Raw genomic sequence first — 23,109 nt, forward strand, 5'->3', positions numbered from 1 at the left:
AGTTTTCTCAAAACTCTGCGAAGCAGAACAAGAAGACTTTTGGGTTAGACTTCAACCCTGGCCCCTCATCTCCAAGGGCAGATGGCACACGACATGCAGAACCCAATGTCATCGGTCCTTTCGCCAACCTTGAAGGCCTCATCACCTACATCTTGGTTCAAGGGACTGCAGTTAATGAGCCTGCGGCTGACACTGAGTCTGATGACGCGCCTGCAGTGCCGAAGCCAAAGCAATTGAAGAAGCCAAAAGCTTCAAAGCCAGCCCCTTCACCAAAAATCTCAAGGGCGAAGCCATTGGCAACTGCACCTCCTAAAGACAGTGTGCAGTCTGAAGATTTATCACGCGTCTCCAAGCCCCAGAAGGCCAAGATGCCTCTGTCTCACACTGGCAAAGAGCTAACAGCTGCTGCCATCCTGCGCAATGACAACATTGATCTGTCAAGTGATGAAGATCTTGCAGATGACGCTCTTGAGCAACTCATCAAGAGCAAAGAAGAAGAAGAAATCTTCAATGATCTGCCTCTCTTTGATGTCACCATCATCCACAACTTCATTGACGAGTGGTTTGACACGCCAAACATCAGCTTTGAAGATCTGCAGCTACCTATTGGCCTCAGTGTCGCCTTCCAAGGCGCCATTGCTTCAGAACTTGCTATTGCCCAGCGCATTGTTGAACTGAAGCAGAAGATTGACTATGAAAAGGCTCAGTTCAAGAAGCATATGGCCAAGCTCAGAGTGCAAGAAGTGAAGAACTTCAAGACAATGATGCACGAGCTCAAGGAAACCTTTGTGAAGAAGCGTGCAGAAGCTCAGGGTTCGTGTGAGCGCATGAAGACTCTGGCTGACAGATGTGTGCAAGCCTATAATGAGGCTGAGAAACATAAAGCACTTGGGCGTCCTGGCATCGACCCGAGGATGGCTGCAAAGAAGAAGAAGAAGCCTGCTATGGCTGAATCTGATGCACCAAGGCAAGAAGCAGTTCCGATTGTCTTCCCAACAAGAATGACTGGCTCGAAGCCAAAGAGCCGGTCAACAGCTTCAGAACTCAAGAAGACAAGAACTGCTGAGGCTGAAGCCAGGAAGACGAAACACTCTGAAGCCTCTCTTACTGCCCCCACCAAGAAAAGGAGAAAGACCAAGAAAGCTCGGGCTGCTCCCACAGAGCCCTTGATAATTGAACCCATTTCTATGGTTCATCCTGACGCAGAACGTCAACTGACGGTTCATGAGCCTGCTTCCACAGAGGCTCCTGAAGCTGAAGACATTCTAGCAGCTGATCCCATCGCTGCTGAAGACATTGGTCATCATGACAATGTAGAAGATGATGCAGTCCTTCCTCAGTTAGAAAACAGCAAACTCATCAGCATTGGTCGTCCACTGACGCCAATTGCACAAGATGCTTCATGGGTGGATCGCCCACAAGAGGAAGAAGACTATGAGGCCCAGCCCACTCCAACTCCACAGGCGTCGTCTGCGTTCCGCAGGCTTCGCAAAGGTCCAAGGCCTCAAGTCTATGCTGAAGACATTCCGGCTGCATCAGCCGCAGAAGAAGAAGTACCACAAGATCCCACTCCCCTGCTCCACCAAGAAGCAGTTCTCCAGGAGAACGTGCCTGTGACCGACCCTCCAGCTAGTCAAGTGGAGGATGAAAATCTTGAGGCTGCCACAACCAACAATGAAGCTAATGTGGAGCCCTCCCCAGCAAAAGCTTCAGAAGACAGCGAAGCCACTGATCCCGCCACTTCTATTCCTGAGTCTGCTGCCGGTCCCCAATTCAACTATCATGTTGAGCAAATGCCTCAGGTCCAGAAGCCAATCCCAAGACTGCCAAGGTTTCCAGGTCCTGCATCAGCACCTGGCTCCTTCAACATCAATGGCTTCAGGGCAGACAACACGTTATTCAATAGCTCCAGGAACCCCTACTCAAGGGAAGGATATCATCTGATTGGTTCTGGAGCTATCCTCAGCGAAGCTATTACTCTTGCATACTTTACAACCAAGGTCGCATCTTCCCACACAAGCGCCTTGATGTTGAAGCTATAGCTGGTCTGCCCTGTCTAGAAGAAGCGTTGGATTGCTTCAAGCAAGTGGGTTTGCTGAAGTTTGTTACTGATGAAGAGCATTGGAATAAAGAGCTGCTACTACAATTCTATGCCACACTTCACATCAAAGGGTATAGCAGAGATCCGAAGACTTGGGTCCTGGAGTGGATGACTGGCAACGTTCATCATGAAGCCAATGCATTTGACATCATTGAGCTCACTGGCTTGCCCACTCCTGGCGATCTCTTCGAGCAAGGCTGTCAGCTGCATGTTGAAGCTATTGATAGCATCTTTCAGCGGCCAGAACCTGATATGAGTCAAATGCTCAGCATGATGAAGCCATTGCCCCAAGATGCTGCTTATCCCACAGAGTTCTTCGTTGAAGACCTTGAGTACCTGCCCAGGACCATCTATCACATCATCAGGCGAACTCTCTGGCCTATCAAAGGGCACTCTCCAAAGGCCAAGTTTCAGGGTGCAATGAAGACTTTGGTCTTCTATATACTTCATGGAAAATGCTTCAATGCACAGGACTTCTTCATACGCCAACTTGCTGCATCAGGCATTGATCTGTTTGGTTTGAAGTTCTACGCCCCTTGGGTCATGCGGCTGATCAAGCTACACTCCGCCATCTCTTATCAGCCCTCAGCCCGCAACCATCGGATCTTCTTGCCTGACGTGGACATGTCTACCGAAGCCATATATTCTGAGCCTGCCAAGCAACCTCTAAGTCTTCAGAATGCAGAACATCAGAGTTTTACACGAAACGTTGAAGGCGTTGAAGCAGTTTCTCGGGTGTATCCTTTGGCTGGCACTACACATGCACCACACCCTGCTTCAACTGAAGCCACTGACAGTGCCACTGCTCCAAGACCCAAGAAGCGCACTCGTGTTCTCAACGACCGAGAGCTTCTTGTGCCTCTACATCAGAAACAAGATAGGCATCATGACTGACTGAAGCGTCAGATGAAAAGCCTCTTGGTGGATGTTAATCGCACTCGAAATCTTGCCACCAAGAATGCGTTCGTTGCCCATGAAACCTGTCGCCGCACATGGAAAGGGCTAACGATGATGCTTTTTGAAGCTGATCTTCAAGAGGATGGCTTCACTGAGAGATTCAAGTTTGACTCCACACCTCCTCGAAGGGCCGTGCTGCTAGAAGCATATGAGATTGATAGTCTTCAAGCGGGTTCATATGGGCGGGTGCTTTATATTTTGCTTCGTGCTTACAACTCTCATTTTTGCTACATTTGGTTCTTATGAGTTGTAACACTTAAACTAGATGGTCGTCTGCTACTTATTTGCCACCTTATTTTGCGAAGATAAATTCCGCATGTGCGACGATAAATTCCGCACTTAGCTCATTCTACAGACGTCCATTTTCCATTATGCATGGCATTATCTTCATATTCTTTCACATGCATAGTGGATTGTCATCATAAGTTGAAGTGGATCTCTACAAGTACCACCTGCCATGTGCATTTGCATTCCAAAAGCAAATTAACTTATATGCACATCTTCAGGGGGAGCCCTTGCAACTTATGAAGACAATTCCTTATCCTTTACAGTTTCACAGATTATATTCCCCGTTGAAAACTTCAACTAGTTTGTCATCAATCACCAAAAAGGGGGAGATTGTAAGTGCATCTAGTGCCACCCCTAGTTGGTTTTGGAGTATTGACGACAAACCTAGTTGAGGGACTAATGTGTTTGTGAGAATTGCAGGATAACACAGGTAGAAGTCCCTCATGATTCGGTTTTATACCAGAGATGACCCCTAAAAATGTATGAAGACATTGAAGTCAAAGGTGGTATATGAAGATATTCACATTGAAGACTATGACAAGAGAAGACACGATATGAAGCCTATGGAGCTCAAAGACTTAGATCTTTCGTAGTTCTTTTTCTTTTGTGTTGAGTCATAGGAACCACTGTACTGTTAAGTGGGGTCCAAGAGAACCAGTCAGAATGACTGAAGTGATGCCTAAACCAAAAACCTATGTCTTCGAGTGAAGACTATGAGAGCGAATCTTGTCCAGAGTCGGACAAGTCAGCTTTGCTTGTAGCCCAAGTAAAGTTGCCGTGTGAGTTTGAAATCTGACCGTTGGGACACGTGTCAGTTCCTTAGTGACCCAGGGTCATTTCAGACAAATCAGGTCGGGTTGCCAAGTGGCTATAAATAGCCCACCCCCTACAACCATAAATGGTTGGCTGCTCAGATTGAAAGTACGGCTTTTGTCGTTTGAGAGCAACCCACCTCGAAGCCTTTGAGAGAGAATTCCCTGCGAGGATAAAGCCCTAACCACCAGAGCCAGAGAGAATTGGGCATCACTTAAGTCTTCTTGTCTGTGTGATCTGAAGACTTATTACACTTGAGGACTGTGCATCCTCCAGCCGGTTAGGTGTCGCGTTCTGAGCATCCAAGAGACATTGTGGATTGCCGGTGAACGAAGTTTGTGAAGGTTTGGGAGTCTACCTTGAAGACTTACCAGAGTGATTGGGCGAGGTCTATGTGACCTTAGCTCAAGGAGAATACGGTGAGGACTGGGTGTCCTGAGCTGCGTGTTCAGGACTGGGTGTCTGGGACTGTGTGTCCTAAGGTTTAAATACCTAGCCGCTCCAACCAGACGTACAGTTGTCACAGCAACTGGAACTGGTCCAACAAATCATTGTCTTCAACGAGTCACTGGTTTCATCTTCACTTCACTTTACTTACGGTTACTCCTTGTGAAGTCATTGTATGTTTGCTCTATCATTTGTCTTCACTGAGTGACTGCGTGTTCTGTTTGGCTTCACAATATTTTCCTACCTGATCCTTACTACCTAGCTGCTATTAGTCTTTGTGCTTTCACTTCATTGAATACTTGACTATGGTTTGCCTAGTGTAGCCTACCTTCCGCTGCATGGTAATAGGTTTAATTTTATCGTTTGTCTTCAAAACTCCCATGTTCTGAAGACTTTCATAAAAATCGCCTATTCACCCTCCTCTAGTCGATATAACGCACTTTCAGGAACAATAAAAAGTTATAGATATGTTGGAGACGTATCACTCCCGAACGCCCGCAACCTGTTCGAGGGAATGTCGTCCACCATCGACGAGGACTACATGCAGAACCTCATCTTCGAGGGCGGTGCGCCGGCCGCTGGCTACTATTCCGACGAGACACAAAGCCAGGACGGTCGCAGGGCGTTCACGCCTGCCGCTGGCTCTGATCCCAATCAGGCGACCTTTATGCGTGATCAGGTCGGCATGGACTTGGACGGCTTCCCACTCGACCAAGAGTTCCCGGACGACTACGGGCAAGAGGAAGAGGACGAGTGCGACATCAAAGTGGAGACTTTGTTTGAGGACGAGCTCGCCAACCAAGCCGCCGGTCCTAAGCTGAAGCGCAAGAGCAAGCGCACGAAGGCATACACGGCTCCCGATTTCAAGCTTTGGAGGCATTCAAGATCCAACACAATGGCAAGTCCTTCAACATCTCCCATTGCTTCCGGGTCATCAAGGACGAGGAGAAGTTCAAGGCGCAATATGCCACCCTCAAGTCGCGTGGGGGGAAACAAGTCGTGAAGGAGGTTGGGGAGGGCGAGCCGGCACGGCCGCGGGGGAAGACCAACTCCAAGAAGGAGGACAAGCGGGATGCGACATCCAACGCCTTGATCACAAGCGTGGAGGGCATGATGAACGAGAAGGACTCAAGGGAGGAGGAGCACCGGCGTTTCAAGGAAGAGCAAATGAACGCCTTCATGGAGATCCAAAGGAGGATGCTTGAGATGGACACGGAGAAGCAAGCCAAGATGCTCGAGCTGGAGGCAGAGAAGCAAGCCAAGATGCTAGAGATCGAGACCGCCAACGCCAAGACCAAGGCGAAAGAAATGGCTCTCGCGAGCATGATGACCGGGATGGAGTTCATGAAGATGGATCTCAACATCGTGTCGTCAAGGAAGAGGCCGTGGTTCGCGAAGATGCATGCTGACATGCTCAAGTTCACCGACGAGTGATCTCGTGGCCGCGAGCGCCTTCCTTTTTTGTATGCCGGCTTGTGTGCTGGCATAACCGCGAGGCCGCGATGGCGTGGTCGAACTCAAGTCCCACCCCTTTTGTGTGCTGGCATGTGTGTCGATCGCTGACGAGTGCGCCAACATGAACTGCGGTGATATTTTTTAAAGCCGACAATGTATGCCGGCGCTGGCATGGTGCCGACATGATCTATGGCCGCGGTTCGTTTTTTAAAATTGAGTGCGGACATGAAATGGGTCGGCGTGTTGGGCGCACTGCCGATCCAATGCAAAACTGAGCGGACGTTGGGCGGGCGGTCGACCCAAATAGATAAAAAATGAACAAATGCGCCGTCCGTTTGAGTCGACCCGTTGAAGTTGCTCTTATTCGGCATCACAACAATTAAGCAGGTCATTTCAAATTTCATATTTCAAAAAGAGCTCAGCCAAGGTGAGTGGTGTGGTCAACAAGACCACTGCAGGCTGCTTTTCCTTCCCAGAGCCTGACCCAAACGTACTATACGTCCCTGCTACCGCTCATTGGGTGAACTCTTCTCGGTACAGAAAAACACCTCCCTCCCTCCCTCCGTCCCTGCTACTGCTCCTTGCTTGCAAAGCCAAACCATGGCCGGACCATCTCTCCCTACGCCACCGCCGGTGGAGGAGCCACAGACGGGGGCTGCGAAGTCGGTGACGACGGTCGATGCCCTCACCGTGGACACCCTCCGCAACATTCTCCGTCGCCTCTCCCTCGCCGACCTTCTCCGTGCCGCCCTCGCCTGCCACCGCTGGCGCCGCGTCGCCGCACGCTGCATCCCCTGCACCGCCCCACTTCTCGGCTACTTCTTCCACCCCACCGCCACCGGTTTGCCAGCGCCCCTGCACTCGCGATCCAAGGAGATCGACACCCCCGCCGTCTTCGCTCCCTTGGACGCCTCCTCCCCGAGCCTCTCCCTCGACTTCGCTCCGGGGGCCTCCCGCTACGTGCTCCACGACTGCCACCAAGGCCTCCTGCTTCTCGAGCCGTTCGCGTCACTCCCCAAGGGGACCATCCCGCGCTTCCTCGTCATCGACCCGGCCACCCGCCGCCGCGTGCTCCTCCCGCCGCCACCGCGCGACACGGTGCCCGACGACCACCGCTGGCGCCGCTCCAGGTACTACGTCGGCTCCGCACTGCTCTCCCGCGCGCACCCGAGCAAGCTCTGCTTCGAGGTCGTCTGCTTCGCCATCGACGGCGGGCACCCGCGCGTCTGGGTCGCGTCCGTGGACGACGGCCGATGCAGCTGGCGCGCCCACCCGCGGACCATGGAGCTAGAGGTCGATTTCGACCCCTGGTTGTTCGAAGGGCGCTGCGTGCACGCCGCCGGGAAGATCTACTGGCACATCTGCAACTCCTACCGCATGCTCGTGCTGGACCCTGCGACACTGCACTTGTCCTACCTGCTGGCGCCGGCCGTACTGTCAGACCATTTCTGCACGTACCGCGTCGGGGAGACGCCGGAGGACGGCCGGCTCTGCCTCCTGGCCGTGGGGAGTCGCTCGAGGCAGCTGCAGCTCTGGGTCCGCGCGGAGGCCAGAGGGAGCGACAATGGGTGGTTTCTGGAGAGGGAGATGCTCAACATGCGTGTGGTGTGGGACGCAGTGCCAGGCCTGCCCAATGACCTTGCCCACAGGATCTTCAGTGTTTGGCCCAGCGACATGGACGCGGGGCGTACCGGGAAGGTGTTCATCAGAACCATAGGATATGGGCGCTACTCCTTACATCTGGACACCGCCAAGATTGAGCCCCTGCACACCAAACATGGCAAGGAGTACGGCCACCCGATCTTTGCCTACTTCCTCGCGTGGCCGCCTGCCTTCCTCGCTCCAGAATACTGACGACTTTCTGGTGATTGGTAAAACCTCCTTCCCTCTTCAAGATGCCACTCATCGATGTTGCTTGATCATGAGCTTCATTCCTCAGTTCATTTCCTATGTGGCTGCCTTGAGGTTTCGATATATGATGGTGGTAACGATTGTGAAGCAATCATCCCAAATACATGTCTGTTTTAGAATTTCTAGTCACGATCTCTTTCTCGATTCCTCTAGTTTTGGATATATGCCGTTGGTAGAAGGTCTAATGCATGCGTATAGTTTCTTCCTTTGCATGGATCATAGTCTCTAGCTACACTGTACACATGTTCATTGCTATCCTGGTCTGTCATATTTGGCATACCAAAGCTTTCGCAATTCGATGGAGTTTGAAATCAAAAACTAATCTTTTGGTAGGTTTTAGGAAATTTTCAAAAACTGGTAGTTTTTCGGAACCCTAACCCAAATTATGGTAGTTTTACGATATTTAATCCTTTAGTTACTTATTGCAGTGGCTGGGGCAGGCCGCTTGTCATTGTTAGATGTTAGCTTATAGGCGACCTCTAGAATTCCAAAATGCAGGCTGGTTGCTTTATTATTTTGAAAAGAGGGGTGTTTTTTTTAAAAAAAGAGGGGTGGTTAACTGTTCAGTGAATTGAAGGTAAAATGTGTTTATATAATAGGACTTTTATGAATTTTATATGCTTTGTTGATTGTTTGGAATCAGACCTTTTATTTGTGTTTTCCTTGTACCAAAAGAATAGATCTTGTGTGTTATGGATATTGTACTAACAAATACAGTACTTTATTAATGGCCCTAGCACAGCAACGTACATAGCGAATTAGTATGTGGGAGTGGGATTTATAAGTACAAGTCAGCATGTTTTATGGTTGCAACGTGATTGTTAACTATTTTTGAACAGTACTTGTGCTTGCATTTCTTAATTTCTCATAGTAGTTGTGGGCAAGATAGATGTAATTTGTAAAACATATGTGATGCATGCACTTTGATTTGTTGAATGAATCAAATATTGCTATTTGTTACAGCCCTTAACAACTAGAACAAATAAAATAAACATTTCTACTTGTTCTGCCAAGTGATGGCAGCCACTAACCATTAGCTGAACTCTGACTGAAAAAGTGGAGAGCTGGAAATAACAATAACGGTGGGTTTCCTAAAGTTGGTCATTTTTTTATCGAATGACTAAACTTTGGTCACTTAGAAGAGCAAAGAAACCTTAATGTTGTTCATCGTCTCATTAGCACCTACATATATTTTTTCCGTGGAAGTACCTTATATTTTGAAAATTTTATTGCTTGAAATCATTAAATGCTGTCAGCAGTCTTTTGCTTTACTTGTACGTGGGCTTAATGTTTGTAATCGCAGTTTGCTTGTACATAGACATGGCTTAATGTTGTGAATAGCAATCTACTAGTATATAGTAGTTTGTTCAGTTTAACAACAACCCAATTGATAGAACACTCTTCTCATAATACTCAGCATTTCTCAACTGTTTCAGTTTTTGTAACGCCATCTACATAAACTTAAATTTCCTTTTGCTTATCATATCAGTTTAGCTTTTGTCTGATGGCCTTCGAATACGTTCGTAGGTGTGTTAATGGTTTGATACACAGCAAATTTGTGGCTTATATCTGCTATTTATGTGAATCAGGTTCCTGACTTCTGAGATGCGGAATCAGCACAGTTTTCGTTTCAAGTCAGCTGGAATCCTATCACTTCTGGGCTCACTAATGCCATCTGCACCTTCACTCAACGCAAGAGGAAGAAGCTCCCATTACCTTGTTTAATTAGACTATCTAAGCAATGTCGCCAGCTCCTATATTTGTATTTTATCTAAGCATCATCTGGACCTGATATTCTCAAGACTGTTATCTGAGCATCATTTGGACCTGATATTCTCAAGACTGTTTTATCTAAGCATGCCAGTAATATTTATCGCACTTTTGGCTCTTAACGTTCTGTTCTCCTGACTTGTTGAGCTGCATGGTTGTGTATCGTGGACGCACAACCAGATTTAATCGTCTCCGTAGGGACAGTTCCAAGTCTTGAATCTAGGTAGTCCGACGTTCTAGCTTAGTTTCAGCACTGCTCTTGAGCCAATTTGTGTAGCTTATCTTGTGCATACATAGTTTTGAGCATTCAGCAGAGGACAAAAAAGTTTAATCAGTGATCAGTAGGTAGTATGCTTTGTACGCGAAGCATATAGGTACTAGCTACAGATGCTCGCTGGACTGGAAACGGACCACCCTGCGGCGAGCCAACTTTGACGTCGGGAAACAGACCACGTTAAAGCTGAACTCGATTTGTTTCCCAGGCTGGGGCAAGCCATTTGTGGGACCAAAGGGAGTACCATGTAAGCCAAAGCTGAGTAAAAGCCCCTCCAAAAAAAAGCTGAGAAAAAGCAAGGGTCTGTTGTCTATATACCGTAGGGCTGGACAGTGGGCTGACCGAAGATAAAGGATGGTGCTGGACAGAGCAGTTGAAGCTCTCCCGTAGCGTTGCTTTACATTGTCAGACTAGAGACGCTTTCTGTTGTTGGTCAGCAATGCAGTTTCCAGTTTGGTGAAAGTCTGATTTACGTAGCCAAAGCTGAGGAAAAAGCAAAGGGTTTCTTGTCCCCATGCTGCAGAACTGGACAAAGACGCAGAAGCACGGTGAGTGATCCCTCGTGGTGGCCAAGTTCACTGTTTCGACCCTTTGATCGAACTTTAGTACGATTTGACTTGTTTTCAAAATATTTTTGGATCGAACTTTAGCACGGAATCAAATCGTGCTAAAGTTTGATGGAAATGTCAAAAGAGTGAATTTTTGACCCCTCGTTGTTGTCCTTAGCCAGTTAGATGATTACTTGTGGCGTTACAAAAGCGGGCCCATGCAGCAAGAGTAAATAACTTGACATGGCTGGAACATAAAAGCTTGATAGGCACTATGAAAGAGATTTGCCTCAAAACAAAAGGCACTGTAAAAGAGAGAGAGCGCGCATAATAACCGATGGTCTCTGTGTTTTAACCCCGGCAAACAATTTTTGACGTGCCGTTGTACCGCTTTTTCCTTTTCGGTTTACAGGGTTTATACCAATTTTTTTTATTTTTTTGTTTTATATCTTAATATTATTACTTATCATGACATGTTTAGATTTTAAGGTGCATTAAATTGCAACATACAAGGAGACAACTCACCAATGCATGTAAAAGTCTTGGGTCAAATATATTTCAAAAACATTAACGCCCATATGTGTGGGCATTTACATCTCACCCGCACGCATGGATTCGCGTCCGTTTATGGATGCACGAATCTTGGCATATTTGTGGTGTCATGTAGGACTGAGCTGATGTGTGGGCATTCACCCGGTCGCCCACGTGTCCGTTTCACCATACGAAGGGGCTGATGTGTGAGCATTCACCCGGTCGTCCACATGTCCATTTCACCATACGAAGGGGTCGGTGTGTGGGCGTTTAGCAGTTAGAATGCCACTCTTTAAAAAGGAAAAAAAGGAGTAATCAGCTGTGACACGAAAAAAACGAATCCTTTTGTAGCTCATCATTTATTGGCGCCCACACGCCAGTTTTCACTCACGTACAAGGGCTAGTGTGTGGGCATTTGCCATCTCTCCCACACGTCCGTCTCCTCTCCCACACCCAAGCTGACAGTTGCCATGCGTTTTGCAATGTACTTGGTAACTGCCCTAGTGTGCTTGTAAGCAGATGACAACTCTTTTTTTTTACCCAAATATGTTAGTTGCCATGTGTTTTGCAGGGTAAACGGCAACTGCCCTAGTGTGCTTGTAAGCAGATGGCAACTCTCTCTTTTACCCGAACATGTTGTTTTCCCATGTCTCTTTGTAGCGCTACATGGAAACTCCCTAGTGTTAGTAGGTGGCAACTCTTAAGATTTTCAAATCATGCCAATTGTAGTAAACCAGACCATACATGGCAACTGCTTAGTGTTAGTAGGTGGTAACCTCTAAAGTTTTCAAATCATGGCAACTATAGTAAACCAGACTATACATGGCAACATCTGCAGTTGTCCAAAATGGCATCTAGCACTTGACCTGAGATGGCAACTACAGTTGAGCAACCATGACAACTGTAGTTGTCCGACATGGCAACTGTAGTTCAGCGACATGGCAACTGCAGTTAAATGGACATTGAAGAGGGTCCGAACCATGGCAACTACGGGGACTCGTGGTGACTATCACGCGGGGCATGCGGGACCGTGAAGTAGGTGAATGAGAGAGGCTGTGTGGACGTTATGCATTTTGCCCGCACGTAGGCGTGTGAGAGGGACCGCAAGGAAAAAAGGCGTGTGAGCGCTAGTTGTTTTGCCCACACGTAGGCGTTTGGGCTAGTCCTGTTAGACATCACACAAAACATGTGGGCAGACCCCTTAACACCCACACGTGTGGCAGTTATCGTGGTCCATATATTTTTATGATAAACGAGTGCATTAATTGAGTATTTTTGCAAACTACAAAAATTATTCCACCACTCATCATTTATCTTAGTTGGTGAGATTTTTTATTGAGCCCTATAAACAGGAAAGCTAGTCATAGTGGGGCATAATTTACACTAGTGTCATGCATATGACACTACTCTCTCTTATTATCTTCATAGCGGGGAGTAACATAGAGGTAGTGTGATAGATGGTTGTATTTATTAGTTTGTAGACTCATTTTTTTTCAAAAAAAAATGTAAGCAAATTTATTTTGATTTGTATTGTGTTACTAGCTAAGTTACTCCCACTACAACCAGCCAAGAGATGGAGTAGATGCAATCCTCTAATGGCGGTGGGCAAAAAAATGCTGATTATTAGAAGTTTTTTTAATATTGGGTCATTAAGCCTCTTTCAATGCATGAGTGCTTAGGTGAGTTAATAAGCGGATCAAAGGGTTTATCAACTTAAGTCCTCAATGCCTAGGTGCTTAATTTGTTTAGCTGAGCTTCCTTCATTTAATTATTTAGCTAATATACTTTTTTCATGCATTTGTGAGATTCCTTTATTTATGTGTTTTGCATAGGTTTACACATTTGGCATTGTTTCTTGCCGGGGTCATCTAAGTGCTCTCCTCCTTAATTGCTATGCCATGCTATTTTTTCGCTTACATGGCATGCTTAGCACATGTACACACCGTGGAGCACTGAAAGGGTCTTATAAGTTGCATTAGTTACTTCGCTTGCTATGCTGGCTGACCGAGAGGCTGGGCCCATAAGATTTAGTTTCCTTTTCATTATACTCGCATTTCTCGGTTTGTATGAAGTGGTACATCTACTAAAGTGCATTCTCAATATAATTGGGAAAAAATGAGCACGTTCCAATTTGAATTCTCAACAAAAACACATTTTTCTAATAAAATGACATTTTATTGAGAAGGAGGAGGTGGACCACCACTAAAAATGTAGCATCAAATGGACACATTCATATGGAATGACATCTGGCCTCTACATAGGTAAGCATGCGCACAACCAATAGAAACAAGTTTGAAAAAAGAGTAACTCAATAAAAATAACATATTGATGACAGTAAAGTCCTATAAGACCGACACTATGCCTATGCCTATGTCAAAGGGCCATTCTCTTGGTCGCTGCCATGGCCGTGGCTAGCATAGGCTCGTCGGTCGTCCACCCTCCATAGTACCAGTCCCCGAGTTCGTCCGTCACACCGGAGACAGATCCGTCTCCAACGTATCTATAATTTTTGATTGTTCCATGTTATTATATTATCTGTTTTGGATGTTTTATATGCATTAATATGTTATTTTATAATATTATTGGGACTAATCTATTAACCTAGAGCCCAGTGTGAGTTTCTATTTTTTTCTTGTTTTTGAGTTTTACAGAAAAGGAGTATCAAACGGAATAAAACTTATGCGATGATTTTTCTTGGACCAGAAGACATCTAGAGGACTTGTAGAGGGGGCCAGAGGAGTCTCGAGGAGGCCACAAGCCTGCTAGGCGCGCCCTAGGGGGGCGCGCACTGAGGGCTTGTGGGCCCCTCGGAGGTCCCCTAACCCTAATTCTTGCACTATAAATTCCCAAATATTACCAAATCATCAGAGGCATCCACCAAATTACTTTTTCGCTGCCAGAAGCCTCTGTTCCCATGAGATCCCATCTCGGGGCATTTTTTGGCACCCTGCCGAAGGGGGATTCAATCACGGAGGGCATCTATATCAACCTTGATGCCCTTCCGATGAAGCGTGAGTAGTTTACCATGGACCTAAGGGTCCATAGCTAGTAGCTAGATGACTTCTTCTCTCTCTATGATCTTCAATACCATGTTCTCCTCGATGTTCTTGGAGTTCTATCTGATGCAATATTCTTTTGCGGTGTGTTCGTCGAGATCCGATGAATTGTGGATTTATGATCAGATTATCTATGAATATTATTTGAGTCTTTTCTGAACTCTTCTATGCACAATTAAATATCTTTGTATTTCTCTTCGAATTATCGGTTTGGTTTGGACAACTAGATTGATTTTTCTTGCAATGGGAGAGGTGCTTAGTTTTGGGTTCAATCTTGCGGTGTCCTCACCCAGTGACATAGTAGGGGTAGCGAGGAACGTATTGTATTGTTGTCATCAAGGGTAAAAAGATGGGGTTTTCATCATATTGCTCGAGTTTATCTTACTTAAGGCATTACTCCTTTCTTATGAGCTTAATACTCTAGATGCATGCTGGATAGCGGTCGATGTGTGGAGTAATAGTAGTAGATGCAGAATCGTTTCGGTCTACTTGACACGGACGTGATGCCTATATTCATGATCAATTGCTTGACAGTAATTTGTTTACCCACTGTATGTTTTTCTTTCAAGAGAGAAGCCTCTAGTGAAACCTATGGTCCCCGGGCCTATTTTCCATCATATATTTTTAGATCTATAAACCAAAAAACCCAAAAATACCTTGCTGCAATTTATTCAGATTTACTTTAGTTTGCTCTTTTATTTATCTTTTATACCTATCTCTATTAGATCTCACTCTTGTTCGTGCCCGTGAAGGGATTGACAACCCGTTTTTCACATCATGTGCAAGTGTTTGTTAGTTTGTGCAGGTGCATATATTGGAGACTTGCTTGTGCCTCCTACTGGATTGATACCTTGGTTCTTAACTGAGGGAAATACTTATCTCTACTTTGCTGCATTACCCTTTCCTCTTCAAGGAAAAAAATCAACACAAGCTCAAGAAGTAGCAGAGACGCGCAGGTTTCATCCGCCGCTACTACATTGCCAGACTTGGTTCTCCACGTCTCTAGTTGGTAGCGTGATCGCGCCGGCCACCCCCGCCATCACGGTCGCGGCCGTCATTGACCTCAACGTGACGCCTGGGTTCAGTGGTGTCGGCTAGTTGTCTGACGGGATGCAAAGGAAGAAGCCCCGGTTGATTCCTACGGCCTGTTGGGGATCGTAGCAGAAATTCAAAAAAATTCTACGCATCACCAAGATCAATCTATGGAGTAATCTAGAAACGAGGGGAAGGGGAGAGCATCTACATACCCTTGTAGATCGCTAAGCGGAAGCGTTACAAGAACGCGGTTGGTGGAGTCGTACACGCAGCGATTCAGATCGCGGTCGATTCCGATCTAAGCGCCGAACAACGGCGCCTCCGCGTTCAACACACGTCCAGCCAGGTGACGTCTCCCATGCCTTGATCCAGCAAGGAGAGAGGGAGAGGTTGGGGAAGACTCCGTCCAGCAGCAGCACGACGGCATGGTGGTGGTGGAGGAGCGCGGCACGCCAGCAGGGCTTCGCCAAGCATTGCAAGAGACGAGGAGGAGAAGGTATTGGAGGGGAGGGGCTGCGCCAAGTGCAAGGGTCTGGCCGCCCTCCCACCCCCTCCACTATTTATAGGTGAGGAGAGAGGGGGCCGGCCCCCTAAGATCCCATCTAGGGTTTGGGGCGGCGGCCAAGGGGGGGAGGAGTGCCTCCCAAGTCAAGTGGAGGCCCTCCCCCTTAGGGTTTCCCTCTCCCGTGCGCATGGGCCTTGGGGGGGGGGAGGGCTGGTGCCCCTGGCCCATTAAGGCTAGGGAGCCCCCTACAGCCCATGCTGCTGTATTGGACATGGTGGAACATTTTCCGGACCTCCGGACCCCTCCAGAATCCTCCGAAACCTTCCGGAAGCTTCCCGGTACAATACCGGAAAAAACTGAACTTTTCCTGGAACCCGGACAACAACTTTCCATATATAAATCTTTACCTTCGGACCATTCCGGAACTCCTCGTGACGTCCGGGATCTCATTCGGGACTCCGAACAACATTCAGTAACCGCGTACATACTTTCCCTATAACCCTAGCGTCATCGAACCTTAAGTGTGTAGACCCTACGGGCTCGGGAATCATGCAGACATGACCGAGACATCTCTCTGGTCAATAACCAACAGCGGGATCTGGATACCCATGTTGGCTCCCACATGTTCCACGATGATCTCATCGGATGAACCACGATGTCAAGGATTCAGTCAATCCCATATACAATTCCCTTTGTCTACCGGTATAGTACTTGCCCGAGATTCGATCGTCGGTATCCCGATACCTTGTTCAATCTCGTTACCGGCAAGTCTCTTTACTCGTTCCGTAACACATCACCCCATGATCAACTCCTTGGTCACATTGTGCACATTATGATGATGTCCTACCGAGTGGGCCCAGAGATACCTCTCCGTCACACGGAGTGACAAATCCCAGTCTCGATTCGTGCCAACCCAACAGACACTTTCGGAGATACCTGTAGCGCACCTTTATAGCCACCTAGTTACGTTGTGACGTTTGGTACACCCAAAGCATTCCTACGGTATCCGGGAGTTGCACAATCTCATGGTCTAAGGAAATGATACTTGACATTAGAAAAGCTTTAGCATACGAACTACACGATCTTGTGCTAGGCTTAGGATTGGGTCTTGTCCATCACATCATTCTCCTAATGATGTGATCCCATTATCAACGACATCCAATGTCCATGGTCAGGAAACTGTAACCATCTATTGATCAACGAGCTAGTCAACTAGAGGCTTACTAGGGACATGTTGTTGTCTATGTATCCACACATGTATTTGAGTTTCCTATCAATACAATTCTAGCATGGATAATAAACGATTATCATGAACAAGGAAATATAATAATAACTAATTTATTATTGCCTCTAGGGCATATTTCCAACACGGCCAACCTTGCCGGCGCCCACAAGTTGTTCAACGAAATGCCACTGCCGACGCCGACGGTCGACGGCCCTCACTACACCCAATTCATGGAGAACGTCATCGACGAAGGCTGTGGCGAGGCCTTCCACGTTGACGGCCAAGGCCATGCTTTCGATCGTGACGAGACCCAAAGCCTAGACGGCCGCGACCAATATGGTGACGACCAATTCGGTGCCCATGAAGAAGAGGTCGATGACCATGGCAACTCATGGCATGAAGATGATGACACGCATTGCGAAGATGAGGAAGAAGAGGTCGACATTGCGGATGAGTCATTGGTGTTTATCAACGAGCTCACCCAAAGGGCCAGCGCACAAGGGAGGAAGCAAAGCATTCACACGGGATCATACACCAAAGAGGAGGACACTTTGATTTGCGAGAGTTCGATGGAGATAGGCCAATATCCCATGAAAGGTGCCGAGCAAAAAGGATCCATCTTTTGGACGAGAGTTCATAAAACCTTCCATAAGCGAAGGAAGTTTAAGCCCTACAAGTTTGTGAGCACCCGAGGCAAGTAATCAGTCCAAAATAGATGGGGGTTCATTCAACAAGAGTGCAACAAGTATTGTGTCGCGCTTGAAAGCGTCGAAGCCCGTCCCATGAGTGGCCTGTTGGGAAACGTTACATGGAAAGAAAATCTATGCACACGCAAGATCTATCATGGAGATGCATAGCAATGAGAGGGGAGAGTGTGTCTACGTACCCTCATAGACCGTAAGCGAAAGCATTTAACAATGCGGTTGATGTAGTCGTACTCCTCGCGATCCGATCACGCTCCAACCAGTCTAGTGCCGAACGGATGACACCTCCAAGTTTAGCACACGTGTGGATCGATGATGTCTCCTCCTTCTTGATCCAGAAAGTGAGAGAAGAGAAGTAGATGGGATCACAACAAAAACAATGACATGATGGCGATGGTGGTGGTGGAGTACCGACAGCGCTTCGCTAAGCGTCGCCAGGAGGCGGTGGAACTACAGAGTAATGGGAGAGAGAGGGGCGCCAAGGGCTTGGTGTGTCCTCTTGAGGTGCCCCCTCCCCTCTATATATAGGTGCAGGGGCGTAGGAAACAACCGCTCCAAGCCCTAGGGCGCAGCTAAGGGGGAGAGGACTTGGACTCCAAGTCCAATCCTATTCCTAGTAGGACTCCTTCCTTTTTTGCCTTCCCTAGTCACATGGGCTTTTGAGGACTTGGTGCGCCTAGCCCAATAAGGCCAGGGCACGTCCCCACAGCCCATGCTAGACCTTGGGTCATGGCGGACCCACTTGTGGACTTCCGGACCCCTCCGAAATCCTCCGGAACATCCTAGAAGCTTCCAGGCACAATACCGAAAAAGCTGCACTTTTTTCCGGAACCCAAAATGTGACTTCCCATATATAAATCTTTACCTCTCGACCATTCCGAGACTCCTCATGACATCCAGGATATCATCCGGGACTCCGAACAACATTTGGTTACCACTCATCAAATATCCCAATACTACTCTAGCGTCATGTAGTCATGACCGAGACACCTCTTCGGTCAATAACCAATAGCGGGACTTGGATGCCCATATTGATTCCTACATATTCCACGAAGATCTTTTATCGTTTGCACCTTTATGACAACATACATAATTCCCTTTGTTTGTCGGTATGTTACTTGCCCGAGATTCGATCGTCGGTATCTCTATACCTAGTTCAATCTCGTTACCGGCAAGTCTCTTTACTCGTTCTATAATACATCATATTGAAACTAACTCCTTAGTCACTTTGCTTGCAAGCTTCTTGTGATGTGTATTACAGAGAGGGCCCAGAGATACCTCTCTGATACACTGCGTGACAAATCCCAATCTCGATTCACGCCAACTCAACAAACACCTTCGGAGATACCTGTAGAGCATCTTTATGATCACCCAGTTACGTTGTGACGTTTGATAGCACACAAAGTATTCCTTCAGTATTCGGGAGTTGCATGATCTCATGGTCGAAGGAACATGTATTTGACATTAAGAAAGCAGTAGCAATAAACTGAATGATCATATATCTTTGATCAACGAGCTAGTCTAGTAGAGGCTCACTAGGGACACAGTATTTGTTTATGTATTCACACTTGTATTATGGTTTCCAGTCAATACAATTCTAGCATGAATAATAAACCTTTATCATGAATAAGGAAATATAAAATAACAACTTTATTATTGCCTCTAGGGCATATTTCCTCCAGTCTCCCACTTGCACTAGAGTCAATAATCTAGTTCACATCACCATGTGATTTAACACCCATCGTTCACATCGCCATGTGACCAATACCCAAAGAGTTTACTAGACTCAAATAATCTAGTTCACATCGCCAAGTGATTAATACCCAAAGAGTACTAAGGTGTGATCATGTTTTGCTTGTGAGAGAAGTTTAGTCAACGGGTCTATCACAATCAGATCCGTATGTATTTTGCAAATATCTATGTCTACAATGCAAGATGCTGCTAACGCGACACTACGATCAGAGACCCTTTGAGAAACTGTGTGTGATGCAATAATCGCAAATGGTGGTGTATGAAAACTGTCAAAAAAGGTGCAAAACGCTTGCGATGGAGGATGCATCAAACACGGTTCAGATTTTAGTTGTGTGTGCGATGAAGGGTATACGGTTCAGTTCAATTAACTATTTGTGATGAGGAGGAACAAAAGAAACGGGCAGACAGATGAAGGCGTGTGCGATACACAGCATACGGTTCACTCGAATGAACTGTTTGTGATTAGGCAAAACAAAATAAATGGGCAACCAGATGCAGGTGTGTGCGATATACATCATACGGTTCACTCGGATGAACTGTTTGTGATTAGGCAACGCAAAAGAAACGGTCAGCCAGATCAAGGTTTGTGCGATATACGGCATGCGGTTCACTCGGATGAACTGTTTGCGTTGACACAAGAGAACAGAAATAGTTAAACTTAACAAGACGTGTTTGTTGTGTGATGGGATTGCATACATGACAACAACATACACACACACACACACACACACACACACTTATAAGGACATGCTTGCATAACCAAATTAAACATCCACTTACATAGATGGCTACTACAACCATGGCATTTGCACACACCAAAGTAAACTATTACATGCATAATTACATAGGTGGCTACTACACACATGACATTTCCACACACCAATAAAGTAAACTATATATTACATGCATGATTAACTAGCATAAACGATCATCTGATCATCATCTACTTCTTGTGACGCTTGCTCTACTTGTGGCTCGATCCAGGCTCGTCTATTTTGGTAACGAGGCACTTCCTCATGTCAACGATCCGCCTATGCATCTCGTAGCATGTGTACACGCTCTTGGCCACGAACCTAAGGTGAGGTTCATCCATTAGCCGCATCCAGGCCCTGTGCCAGTATATGAGACTTGTTCTCTGGGCATCCTGCTTCATCTTTTCGTAGTAGGGGTCGATGATGGCCGAGGCGAGTTCGACCAGGGATTCCTTCTTTGTGCTTCCCCAGACCCTGTAGTGGTCATGGATTTCGACAAGGTTCTACAGGCCAAGCCTGTAACACTGAGCGCTTTTACATCGTTGGTGGTTTCCACCGTGGCGAACTTGTAGTCAGTGCTGTTGACAAACCTGTTGAAACGGTCGCAAGGCTCTTTGGCCATGCAGTAGTGGTAGATGAGGACATGATGGTGTAAGTGCATCTAGTGCCACCCCTAGTTGGTTTTGGAGTATTGACGACAAACCTAGTTGAGGGACTAATGGGTTTATGAGAATTGCAGGATAACACAGGTAGAAGTCCCTCATTGATTCGGTTTTCCTACCAGAGATGACCCCTAAAAATGTATGAAGACATTGAAGTCAAAGGTGGTATATGAAGATATTCACATTGAAGACTATGACAAGAGAAGACACCACATGAAGCCTATGGAGCTCGAAGACTTAGATATTTCGTAGTTCTTTTTCTTTTGTGTTGAGTCATAGGAACCACCGTACTGTTAAGTGGGGTCCAAGAGAACCAGTCAGAATGACTGAAGTGATGCCTAACCAAAAACCTATGTCTTCGAGTGAAGACTATGAGAGCGAATCTTGTCCAGAGTCGGACAAGTCAGCTTTGCTTGTAGCCCAAGTAAAGTTGCCGTGTGAGTTTGAAATCTGACCGTTGGAACACGTGTCAGTTCCTTAGTGACCCAGGGTCATTTCAGACAAATCAGGTCGGGTTGCCAAGTGGCTATAAATAGCCCACCCCCACAACCATAAATGGTTGGCTGCTTAGATTGAAAGTACGGCTTTTGTCGTTTGAGAGCAACCCACCTCGAAGCCTTTGAGAGAGAATTCCTCGCGAGGATAAAGCCCTAACCACCCAGAGCCAAAGAGAATTGGGCATCACTTGAGTCTTCTTGTCTGTGTGATCTGAAGACTTATTACACTTGAGGACTGTGCATCCTCCAGCCTGTTAGGCGTCGCGTTCTGAGCATCCAAGAGACATTGTGGATTTCCGGTGAACGAAGTCTGTGAAGGTTTGGAAGTCTACCTTGAAGACTTACCAGAGTGATTGGGCGAGGTCTGTGTGACCTTAGCTCAAGGAGAATACGGTGAGTACTGGGTGTCCTGAGCTGCGTGTTCAGGACTGGGTGTCCGGGACTGTGTGTCCTAAGGTTTAAATACCTAGCCGCCCCAACCAGACGTACAGTTGTCACAGCAACTGGAATTGGTCCAACAAATCATTGTCTTCAATGAGTCACCGGTTTCATCTTCCCTTCCCTTTACTTACCGTTGCTCCTTGTGAAGTCATTGTATGTTTGCACTATCTTTTGTCTTCACTGAGTGACTGCATGTTCTGTATGGCTTCATAATATCTTCCTACCTGATCCTTACTACATTGCTGCTATTAAGTCATTGTGCTTTCACTTTATTGAATACTTGACTATGGCTTGCCTAGTGTAGTCTACCTTCCGCTGCATGGTAATAGGTTTATTTCTATCATTTGTCTTCATAACCTCCACGTTTTGAAGACTTTCACAAAAATCGCCTATTCACCCCCCCTCTAGTCGATATAACGCACTTTCAATTGGTATCAGAGCAAGGTGCTCCCTTGTTCTGTGTGATTCGGTTTAACCACCTGGAGTTTTAGCTATGTCGACTGCAGGGATAATTAAAGTCTCCGCTGCGTGCCCCGTCTTCGATGGAACTGAATATCCCTACTAGAAGAATAAGATGCGCATGCATCTTGAAGCCATTGATGTCGACCTATGCTATGTCGTCGAAAATGGCGTTCCCAAGGCTGGAGAAGGTGTCACTGCTGCTGATGTCAAGAAATTTGTTCAACTGGACTCTACTGCCAAGAATATCATCTGTGGTCACCTGACCAAAGGACAGTATGGCCGTGTGAGTGCTTTGAAGACATCTAAGCTGGTCTGGGACTCGCTCTCCAAGGTCAATGAAGGCATCTCAACCCAGAGAGATCAGAGAATCAGTGTCCTTCGCAACCTCTTCAACCGCTTCAAGCGAAATGACAATGAGAATGTCCAGCACACATTTGACCGACTCACTGACATCACAAATGAGCTTCAAGCCCTCGGCGCTACTGAGATCACCAAACATGAAGTCGTCAAGACACTACTGAGATCACTTGATAGTTCATTTGACATCCTAGCCCTGATGATTCAAGAACGTCCTGATTTCAAGACACTCGATCCATCTGACATACTTGAGAGGCTCAATACACATGAGTTTCAGCTTTCTGAGAAAAGAGATATCTACGGTCCAAACTATGGGCGAACTCGTGCCTTGAAGGCAAAAGCTGTCTCCTCATCTGAAGAAGAATCTGACAGCAGTTCTGATGATCCTGAAGACATTGGAAGGGAACTTGCTATGCTTGTGAAGAAGTTCCAAAAATTCACCAAGAAGAAAGGCTTCAGAAAGTCTTCCCGATCAAGCTCAAGGAATGATGAAGCTTCTGCTCACGACTACAAGAAGAAAACATGTCACAAGTGCAAGAAACCTGGCCACTTCATCTCTGAGTGTC

The 23,109-nt window shown here is 46.7% G+C and overlaps 1 protein-coding gene across 1 annotated transcript; it reads left to right on the forward strand.

Moving 5' to 3' along the window:
• Positions 1-6,519: 6,519 nt before the first annotated feature.
• Positions 6,520-9,864, forward strand: LOC119301166. Its single transcript, XM_037578074.1, has 2 exons — positions 6,520-7,932; positions 9,562-9,864. Exon 1 carries the CDS (start codon positions 6,662-6,664, stop codon positions 7,913-7,915), a length of 1,254 nt encoding a protein of 417 aa, XP_037433971.1. The 5' UTR covers positions 6,520-6,661; the 3' UTR covers positions 7,916-7,932; positions 9,562-9,864.
• The last annotated feature ends 13,245 nt before the right edge of the window (positions 9,865-23,109 follow it).

This window comes from Triticum dicoccoides, chromosome 5A (assembly GCF_002162155.2).
Source record: "Triticum dicoccoides isolate Atlit2015 ecotype Zavitan chromosome 5A, WEW_v2.0, whole genome shotgun sequence".
In the NCBI taxonomy this organism is placed as follows: Eukaryota; Viridiplantae; Streptophyta; class Magnoliopsida; order Poales; family Poaceae; genus Triticum; species Triticum dicoccoides.

What these genes read in the sequence shown, in the direction of transcription:
- LOC119301166 (XM_037578074.1), top strand. Translation starts at nt 6,662, where the DNA reads ATGGCCGGACCATCTCTCCCTACGCCACCGCCGGTGGAGGAGCCACAG.